General features: G+C 49.1%; 1 protein-coding gene across 2 annotated transcripts in view; it reads left to right on the top strand.

Annotated features, from left to right (window-relative positions):
• Positions 1-733: 733 nt before the first annotated feature.
• The window catches only part of LENG8 (leukocyte receptor cluster member 8), a 35,976-nt gene continuing 25,722 nt past the window's right edge, over positions 734-10,987 (top strand). The window contains exons 1-5 of one of the 2 annotated variants that reach the window (XM_044281642.1): positions 734-1,024; positions 3,644-3,700; positions 3,787-3,943; positions 5,871-5,969; positions 6,269-6,382. In XM_044281642.1, the coding sequence (XP_044137577.1) occupies positions 987-1,024; positions 3,644-3,700; positions 3,787-3,943; positions 5,871-5,969; positions 6,269-6,382 (465 nt within the window). In that variant the 5' untranslated portion in view covers positions 734-986. Of the gene's footprint in view, positions 1,025-3,640; positions 3,701-3,786; positions 3,944-5,870; positions 5,970-6,268; positions 6,383-10,987 lie in introns of both variants that reach the window. The other variant, XM_044281641.1, reaches the window with a different exon arrangement.

The following is a 10,987-nucleotide window of genomic DNA, read 5'->3' as shown; positions in this document are numbered from 1 at the left end:
GGATCCGTTTTTTGCAGACCGCAAAATACATACGGTTGTGTGCATGAGCCCTTATAATCACCCATATTCTCCCTTGCAGCTTCCAGGGTCGCGCTGTGGGCCTGCATCACTGAAGTCATCTTCCTGGCTGCAGAGGCGACATCCCATACACACCAGGTCACCATGCAGCCAATCACTGGCCTCAGCAGTATACAGGACACGACTGCTGAGGCCAGTGATTGGCTGCAGTGGTGACAGGGTGTACACAGGATGTCATCACCGCAACCAGGAATGCAAACACCGGCAGAGAGGACTGGAGCAGGGCCCTTGAAGTGGCCGGGGAGAAAGGCGGGAGCACAACTTTTTAGTTAAGACTAATAGCGTTTTTTGTAGTAGACTAGGAATCTTTCACAGGATTTTGACTTCTCTAAATAAATATCCTATTATAATATAGTAATCTGTTGATTGTGCTCGACCATTACGCCAAAAATGTCGTCAGCAGCAGGATCCTATACTAAACAACCCACCAATATGGCGGCACGTGACGTAAGCGACACATTTCTCAAGGCACGCAGCGTAAACATGACGCTCCACCCACCCGCACACTCATTGGAGCAGTTAACTGCCTTTCAAATGAAAAGACAGCTTGTTAGCCAATCAACAATAAGCACTTCTAAGACAGCTAGTTCTGATTGGATAACGGTATGCGGCCGGAAAGAGCTGACGACGAATCCTGGGAGGAGGGGGGCGGGAAGCCGTTATCTCCGGAATAGCAGCTATCGCGTCCGACATTTTGTGCTCCAGAGGCCATTTCTGTGATTCTTCCTCGAGAAAAATCGGTCGTTCGAGAGCTAAAGAAACAATTACGAGGCCATAAATCGCTCTAAGCACCCGGAGACGATTTCGTCGGTGAAGGCCTGCGCCCGAGGGTGAGACCTCCTTCCAGGGGAGGTCAGAGGAGACTTCGGCAGTGGTGAAGGCGTTGGCTGGTCATAGGAGTTTCCTGCATGAGCTGCCTGGCCGAGGCCGCGCCGCTGACTACACGGTACTGGCTTAGAGGGCAGCTCCAGATACGTGAGCCGTGCTAATGCGACCTTTATTTAGTTAGTTTTCAAATGGTTGTCCCCAGCCATATCCATCGGAAACATGGCGTCCTGCAGGGTACATTCTGTATAAAGATGGGGGACTGCAGAGCAGGTGAAGAAGGGGTGACCACGGCCCCTACTTCTGGCCTCCACTGGGCCCTGTCAGTGTCTGGGTTCTAGTCTGATGACACCTCCGTATTGACTGCATGTGATGTGACCATAGGAGTCAATAGTTTCCACAGGGCATCACAGTATTAGGCCTCATGCACACGACCGTTGTTTTATTCCGTAAACGTTGCACCGTTTTTCGTGCTCTTCTGCGGACCTATTGATTTTCAATGGGTCAGTTGAAAACTCGGCTAATGCACCGTTAGCGATCCGCGTCCGTGGTTCTAGTCCGTCAAAAAAATAAACTGTCCTATTTTTGCGGAAAACTGTTCGCGGACCAATTCAAGTCAATGGGACCGCTAAAAACCGCTGAGGCACACAAGATTGTTGTCTGCATCCGTTTTTTCCTATCGTGACTTTTTTTTTACATTCCTTTGTCTGATGGTCCTCCGAAAATAAAGGAAGACACACGGAAACGGGTCACGGAACAATGGAACCCCATGTTGCGTAACGGAACACAACGGTCGTGTGCATGAGGCCTAAGGGTGCGTTCACACAAACATGTCACTGCATAACATGGGAACCGGCTGTGTGCACTCCGACATGCGTGTCCATTGACTTATCTTTTGTGGCACGGATCTGGAAGCGCGCAGAAGGGACTCCATGTGTTTCTGCGTGCTTCTGGGTCCGCAAAATATAGCACTTGTCATTAGTGTTGCGCGAGCTTGTGTTATAAGTTGTGTCCAAAGTTCGGGTTATCGAAGAATCGTGTTATGGATTCCAAATTCCATTATGGTCCGTGGTAGCGGAATCCATAACGCGATTATTTGATAACCCGAACTTTGGACGCAGAACTTAAAAACACAAGTTCGCTCAGCACTACTTGTCATGTGTTTGGCTGAATCTTGTAGATCGTGGACCCATTGAAGTCACCAGGGCCGCACCGCCATCTGGAGGGAGCATGTGTTTTGCGGATCCGCAGTCCACAACACGGGCACGGCTGTCACTTGTTCATATGAACGCGCTCTTCATGAAGGAAATGTTGTTGTCACATCCTTATGCACATGACCATATCCGCAAATCACGGCTGCTGGCGGTGTGCATACCGTAATTTCACGTTCCACACCACCCTATGTTAAAAAATGCTGCAAAATAGACAAGAATATAATTTTTTTCTTTTTTTTTTTTCCTTCGGGGTGGCGGAGCGGACATACGGATGTGGACAGCGTGCTGTGCTGCCCGCATATTTTGGATTGGATGCGGACCAAAAATACGGTTGTGTGCATGGGGTGTAAACCAGGGGTATCGGGTACCAGAGTGCTGGTCTCCTCCTAGCTGTGGTGGAAGGAGGTTTCGCTAAGGGTCCATTCACATGCCTGCAAATGGGTTCGCATCCGTTCCGCAGTATCGGGAACGGGTGCGGACCCATTCATTCTCAATAAGACAGACAGGGGTGTGGAAATAAAATAAAAAAACTATTTGTTGAAGGACTAAAGCGGGGGCTCTGTCTACTTGTCCATCATGACAATCTACTTGTCCTGATACAAAAAATCATTTTAAATCGAAACCCTATTTCAATGCACTGCCACACTTCCTCATGCAGGGAGGCAGTCTTTGTTCCAGTCTTTGTGGTGTAAAATGACTTAGTTTAGTCCTCGTTCACACCAGATGATTATGTCCAGAATGCACTACATCACGGCCGTCTCGCTATGTTGTGGCGTGACGATCCATTGAAGTGAATGGCACCGTAGCCACAGGCGATCGGATGCACGGGATCGCAAGGCACAATTATGCCTGAGGTCCGGTCAGAATGCTGCTTGCGGCATTTTGTTTGGACTAGACCACAGGCATAATGTGCCTTGCGATCCTGTGCAGCCGATCGCATTGCAGCTGTTGGGCATGGTTATGGTGCCAATCGCTTCAACAGACCACTACGCCCTCTCCTGCCCCACAATATAGTTAGCCAGCCGCAATGCAGTACAGTGCATTCTGGACAGAATCAGGCCAGAACGCACTGCTTGGTGTGAACGAGGCCTTAATATGATCATAGCAATTAGTTTACTGCACACTCTTGTTCTTGGCACATTACTACCTGTACCTGTAGGTGGTTTAGGCAAATTAGCTGCTGATGTGGCATGGAAAGTACCCCCCTCACCTTCCCAGTTTGACTACACCTGCAGAAAGGGGGTCCTCTGAGGGATGCTGGCAGAGTTGAGTACTATCAATGCTCCTGGCTCCTGACGTGACAGAACCTTTCATTGCTCCACCGCTCCAGCTCTCATTTCTTCTTCCCCATGCTGTCACTACACCACTCTACAGAATGTGGGAGCCATCTATGGGATCGTCCCATGAATGAGACCGCCGGCAACTGGTTGATCACAGAGCTTGTGCATAGTGGCAATTGCTTAGCCGAATTTTGCCCCTAACTCGAAAACCCCTTTAACTTCTGTTTCATTTTGACTTGTCAGCAGGCCACATCTGAACACTGCGATGTCTACCAACCATGGGGACCAACTGAACCCTGAATGGTAAGCGTTCACAGAAGTGATATTCAGTTCTGGTACTGTAGATGAGGGGTGTCTCTTCATGTTCTGTTTAATCCTGTTCCATACAGGGGTCAGCAGTACAATGCTGGTAGAGATGGCAGCTTAGAGGCACCAATGCATGAGAATCCTGAGTGGGAGAAGGCGCGGCAAGCTCTGGCAAACATAAGTAAAGCCAACGCAGCGAGTGCCAATAAAGGATTAAATGATGGGCAAGCCAATGCTCAGGTAAGGACCATGGATGTGACTGCGGGGGTAATTAAATTCTGTGCATGGCGCTATAAGTTAGCTCCTTCTACAGACCAGTGTTTCAGAGTCAGGTACCAAAACTCTGTAAAACAGTCAAGAATAGAACATTTTCTGTAATTTGTGGAACGGCCGCACGGATGACATCCTTGTGCTGTCTGCATTTTTCTAAGGACTGATATGGGGTGTACTATCTCTTTGTGGAGATGCCACCAGATGTAAGGCAGCTATCCTATAAGTCAATGTTTGTTCTTTTTGAATAGGCCTTAAGATATGACTTAAGATATTAAATAAGCCAACATCTCATCTGCAGACAACTGTTTGGTGGTGATTGCCCCTCACCAGTACAGAGCAGAGAGAACTAGGTGAGATTCCTAAGGACCAATAGGCCAGGCAAAAATTGGCTCTAATGCTGGAAACAAGGCATGTCCCATTATAGTCAGTGGGGTCTGGCAGTGCTTCGGCTGTCCGACACTGTCTACTTTTACACTGGCGTTTTTGGCTTTCCGTTTGTGAGATCCGATCATGACTCGCAAGCGGTCCAAAACGGATCAGTTTGCATTGCAGCGTTTTGGTGTCCGTCTGATGAAACTGAGCCAAACAGATCCGTCCTGGCACACAATGTAAGTCAATGGGGACGGATCCGTTTTCACTGGCACAATAGAAGACTGATCCGTCTCCCATTGACTTTCAATGGTGGTCAGGACGGATCCGTTTTTGCTATGTTAAAGATAATACAAACGGATCCGTTCTGACCAGATGCAGGCGGTTGTATTATCTGTCATGGCGGATCCGCACAAAACGCGAGTGTGAAAGTAGCTTATGACGGATACAGGGAAGTCTGACGGGCTCTTTCCTCTTTAATGTTAGTGTGAAACTAACCTTACACAGTCAGTATCTGGTCAGTATTCTGCAGTAGTATTTGTAAGCCAAAACCAGGCGTGCGTCCATATATAGAAGAGGGGAAGATCTTCCCGTTATACTATTTCTCTCTTTCTTTTCTCTATTTTGGCTTAAGGGTCCATTCACACATCCGCAAAATGGGTCCGAATCCGTTCTGCAATTTTGCGGAACAGGTGCGAACCCATTTATTTTAAATGGGCCGGAATGTGCACTTGTGGATCCGCACTTCCGTTCCACAAAAAAAAAAAAAAATGTCCTGATCTTGTTTGCAATTGCGTACAAGAAAAGGCATTTTCTATAAGAGTGCTGGCGATGTGCGATCCGCAAAACACACATGGACGTCTGAATGGACCCTAAAGGGAACCTGTCATCAACTTTATGCTGCCCATACTAAAGGCAGCAATAAGTAGAGACAGGTGAGTTGATTTCAGAGGTCTGTCATTTATAAGTTAATAAGTGGCTGCCGAGAACCAACATCACAATCCTTGCAGACTGGGCCTGGGAAAGAGTCCCGGCCACCTGAGAAGAGTCCTGGTTATTCATGAATTCCTGCTCTCCTGCCCACCTGCTGATGGCTGACAGTTTTCTACCTAGTTCTCTCACTTCCAATCAGCAAATGGGTGAGAGAGCAGGAGATTATGAATAACCATGACTCTTCTCGAGTAGATTTGACGCTGCAATGATTGATGCTGGTTCTCAGCAACCACTTTTAGCTCATGAGTGACACACCGCTAAGATCAGCATTTCTGTCACTATTTTATGCTGCCCTCAGTGAGGTCGGAATAAAGTTGATGATGGGTTCCGTTTAAAAACGCTTAAGCTAAATACTGACTGTGAATGTGGCCCAATTGTAATGCCACTGAACTGCTAAGTGGTGACTGAACACTCGTGCATGCCTAGAATATAATTTTAGTACAGGTTTTATGGCACATTTTCATTTTTTGTCCCTCTGCTCCTTATGATAAGGTGACTGTACAGGTAATAGTTTCCTTTTTTTCTTTTGCAGTATTCAGCATCACAGAATGATGCGGCGATGCAACAGCAGTATTATCAGTGGTATTCACAGTACAATTACCCATATGCTTACAACTACTACTACCCCATGGTAGGTATCTCATATCTGTTCACTCACCCTGGAGACGTTTTCAGCTTGCAGATAAACTGCATATTACATCATGAGCACTGGGTGACGGAGAAGTTATATTCCCTGCTGACTAGTATAGCTGTGAATCATCTGACGTACACCAGATTTAAAGGGATTATCGTGCAAAATATGATGGATGAAATGTATAATGCTATTGAGAAGATGTGAGGTGTCACCCTCCTCTGTTTCTGTCTTTGAAAAATGATGTATTAGAATTATAATTAGTTGGATATGATGACCCTATTTTTATTTTTTACCAGAATGTCTATGGCGGATACAATGCTTCTGGTCAGTATGGTATGTCTGGCAATTACCAAGGATCAGCATCACAACAGGGTCAACAAAGTGGACAGCACCAGGCAAGCCTGGGTCAGGTATGGTGGATTCAGGGTCTCTATATTAATATATACATGCATAAATTATAAACTATATACTGTAAAAAAAAAAAAAAGAAAACAGTCTGTGCTCCTTAATTGCATGGTGAAAATGTATGGCGATCAGAGCCGTAGTGTTAACTCATTAAAGGGGGTCTCTCGGAATGATTTAAAATGGATGCCAGCAGCCTGTCCTACAATGTTAGCAAGACAATGAAGAGAACACTCTCATTAATTCATATACAGGAAGCGGGAGCTGGCTGCAGAATCATATAGCCATCTCCCAACCTCTGAGCGGTAGCTGCAATCCGCGGCAGTTAACCCCCTCAGCTGCCGCACCTGAGAAGATAACTACCGCAGATCGCAGCTACTTGTCATGGAGGTCGGGAGCCGGCTATGAGATTCTTCAGCCAGCTCCCACTTCCTGTATATGAATTAATGAGTGTTATCTTCATTGGTGGTGCAGTGGCCACAGCACCTCCCCTCCTCTTGTCCTCTCACCTCTCTTTGGTGGCAGCAGCGGCACAGGAGAGGGAGACACTGCTTCCTTCTCACCTGTGCTGCTGAGGGAACACGGATCGCGCTGACAGCAACGCGATCCTTGTTCTCGATTCGTTGTTGGCATATCTGCAAAATAGATGCCAATAACTTTCAAAATCCTGAATATCGGCCTATAATATCAGTAAAACCGATAATCGGTCGATCCCTAATAGGTAAGATTACATCATTACCGTCTATTGCAGAGAAGTTCAGTGAAACCTCACCACCCACCCCAGGCAGCTCTGCATTTGGAGCAACATGTCCTTTAAAACATTACCTGAAAACCATTTAAAGACCGGCCTATTTTCATTTTTCCTCCCCACGTCCCAGTCCCCATAACTTTTCTTTTAATACTCTTTACATAATCATGCGAGGGCTTATGTTTTGCAGTTCAATATTTAATTTTTTTTATTAATGGCACCATTTAATTTACCATGTCTTGTATAGGAAAACGGGGGAAAAAAAACTCCACGATTCTACCAAGATTTTTGACGTTTTGATATCACTGCGTTCACTGTGTGCTAACAATGACATGGCGTTCTTATTCTGCAGCTCAATATGATTATGGTCATACCAAACGTGTATAGTTTTTATTTTAATTACCTAAAAAAATAAATTTGAAAATAATAAATTTTATTTACATCACAATTTGACAGCCATAAGTTTTATTTCTCGTGCATGGCATTGGGGGACACAGCACCATGGGGTATATGTCCAACTACCACTAGGAGGCACTAGACACAAAAAGTGTTGGCTCCTCCCAGGTGGGCTATACCCTCTCCACAGGCACGAGGCTATTCAGTTTTAGTCTAGTGTCCGTAGGAGGCAGACCTGTCCTGCTTTTTTGCAGGTTCTGCTGTTTATTTTTATTCTTTTTTTCTCTCTTCCGCAGGTCGGTTTTTTTCCACCGTTATACCTGCTGCAGGCTGGGGCTCCATCGTGTTCCACTTTAGTTGCCCCCCCTGCGGGCGCGTACTTCGGTACCATCGCCGGTCACCCAGTCCCCACGGACTGCATCCGCAGTGGCTTGCCGGCATTCCCACGGTTCCCGTGTTGAGTCTGCCGAAGGGGTGACCGTGCTGCGCCCGAAGACATCGGATGGTGAGTATATCGGATGGTGAGTATACTCCCCTCCTCCCTGGCCACAGTCTCTCCCTGGCTTCCCCGCTACTTTAGTCCCCGGCTTCTGCCAGGACTAGGCCTCATCTTCTATGGCCTGTCCCCGGCTCCCAGGTGCTCTGTTTGCCCTGATCTGCCTATCCCCAGGTGTCGCTTCTCCCCCCCTACCCTACTCACCTATTTTTATGGTTCGGTGGGCCCTCTGTCGGCCGCGGTTCGCCCCGCCCCCCTTGCTCCATTCCCGGCCGCCTCATAAATCGAGGCCCCGGCTTTTGGGCCTGCTAGGCCGCAATCTTCCCGGCCCCTCCCCCTTGCTTCCCGGGCTTTTCTGAGCCCCGCCCGGCCCTCGGGAGGAGCTATCTCCTCACCCTTTCCTGGGCTAACATGTTTTTTTCTGTTGGAGGGGGTGGTTAACCCCTCGATTGCTTCATGTCCCCTGCAGCCCTACTGACCACCTCTTTTTTGGGGAACAGCTGCTGCTGCACCTCTTTGGGGGAACACTGCGTCCGGGTCAGGATAGACAGCCTCTGCTGGCTGCTTTTTGAGCATCTCTTCTCCCAACAGCTCCTCGGTCGCCACGTGTTTTCACGTGCGTCCGCTGTCTACAATGGCTGCCATGTGGTCATCCTGTCCCTGCTGGTGTGCAGTACCTCTTCCCAGATCCCATTGTTTTCCCTGAACAATCTTTTTGTGTAGGTTCCCCATGAATGGGTCCCTCCGTGTCAATGCCATGGGAACCTTGGCCGACTCTCCCTGGCAGTGTCGCTGGAACGCTACCAACCCAAATTGCGGCCACCTCTGCCCTCCCAGGGTCCTCCCTGCAGATGGGGCATGCTCAGTTAGGGGTACCTGCACCCGGGTTCGGCGAGGGGTAGCTCACAGTACACCCTCGGGTGGTCTCAACGGGGTCCCACCCCTCCTCGGCATCCTCGGATCCCCCCCAGGACAGGCCTGAGGCTGGTGACGAATCCTTCCTGTCACCCCATCCGTTGCCTCTGGGGACACCTCTGCACCGATTCCCTCGGAACAGAGCATCAGGCGGTCTTCCTCCATATAGAAGCCCTCTGGGAGGTCAAGACTACGTGCACGGAGGAACCTCTCCTACCTAAACAGGGTTGGTATCCCCTCTAGTGGATTTTCGGATGGTGCTCCCCTGACCGCACAGGTAAGGCAGCCGTCCCCGTGTTTAGCATACTGAGTCACCTACCCGGTGTCTGATACGTACGCCTTCTCCTTAACAGGGGGGTTCCTGCACCACTGCCATAGGCTGTCCCTGACAAGCCTTCCTGGTTCCCCTATACCAGGGGTTATCCTCTACACATTTGAGAGTGTTTCCGTGGGGTTCCCATCCTGGTGTTGGTGTTCGCCACTCTACCTCATTACAGGGAGTTCCTGTTCTGGGCAAGCGGTTAGCTCGGCTATCGCCTCCTGTAGGTTGGTGAGTTCAGAGCAATTGTACAGCCGCCTTGCCCCTTTTCTTAGGTAGTGTACCTACAGGAGCCATTACTCCTGGCTGGCTCTATGGTGTTCCATACAGCACTATTTCTCCCTTCCGGGTGAGATATACAGGCCGCTTCAATTGCCGTTGCAATTGCACCTGTCTGTTCCCAGCCACTTTGCTCCTGTCATAGGTGGAGTACCTACACCATCTCCTGATGCTGTAGCCGATTCCCCTGGCTTGGCGCTATGGTGTTCCATGCGACACTATTTCTCCCTTCCTGGCGAGATATACAGGCTGCCTTTAATTGCCGCTGCAATTGCGCCTGTCTGTTCCCAGCCAATTTGCTTCCTTCACAGGTAGAGTACCTACGCCATCACCGGTGCTGTAGCCGATACCTCTGGCGGGCTCTGTTGTGTTCCATGCGGCAACATTTCTCCCTACGGGCGGAATATAGAGGCCACTTTCAATTGCCGTAGAATTGCCCCTGTCCGGTTCAGTTACCTGTCTGTTCCCTGCCGCCTTGATCCCTTAACAGGTGGAGTACCTGAGCCATCTCCGGATGCGGTAGCCGTTCCTCCTGTCCGGCTTTATGGTGTTCCATGTGGCATTTTCTCTCCTTACAGGACGAGATATTGAGGCCTCCTCCTATTGCCGTGGCCATTGCACCTACCTCATCATAGTGTGCACCAAACGGCCATCTTACTCCCTTCATGGGTAGAGTCCCTGAACCGTCTCCGATGCTGCAGCCGTTCAACCTGTCTGGCTTCTAGGGTGTGCTATGCGGCCCTGTTTCTGTTGCCATTGCACCTACCTGATTGTGGTGTGCACCTGTCTTGTTCTTTGTGGTACCGTGCGGCCCTACTGGGTTCCATTGTTAACGCGGTTGCTGTTGCACCTCTCTGGGTCTAGGGTGCACCATGCGGCCACATTGCTTCGATCTTAAATGTAGTTCCTCTAACACAGCCATATTTCTACTTTACAGGTTGTGTACCTGTACCCTCCGTATGCTGTCTCATTCCCAGATGCTGTGGCTATGTTTCCACTCTCCTTAGTTGGCAACATGCAGCCACTTTGCCCATATTTTAGGCGTGTGTTTGTAGTACCCCAAGCGCTGGGCCCTGTGGTGCGGTCTGTAGCTCAGACAGTTTCTGTATCACTGGGTGTTTTCTGCCCATGGGTTCTAATCTGTGCTGCGGATGTTGGTTCCATCCATTTGGTTCTTCCATACATCTGCCACTCCTTTACTGTCGCGCTCATTGGTCTCCTTCTACCTCTCAAGGCACGGTCTGCACCAGGCCCCCTTCGTTCAGCGTGTGCATGGTTTCCATGTCTGGCAGGTGTGGGCCAGCCCAACCCCCACCTTGTCGGTCTACTGCTACTTCTGGTAGCTCCAGTATATGACTGATCTGTCTGATCCGGCGGGTGGTCCTCATTCAACCACGCTCCCTACTCCGTGGCCAGGTGGTTGTTGGCCTTCGTGCTGTAGTTGCTCTTGCCTTCTCTTT

This window comes from Bufo gargarizans, chromosome 2 (assembly GCF_014858855.1).
Source record: "Bufo gargarizans isolate SCDJY-AF-19 chromosome 2, ASM1485885v1, whole genome shotgun sequence".
Lineage (NCBI taxonomy): Eukaryota > Metazoa > Chordata > Amphibia > Anura > Bufonidae > Bufo > Bufo gargarizans.
Note: the sequence above shows the minus strand (reverse complement) of the source record. Positions and strands in the feature narration are given on the sequence as shown.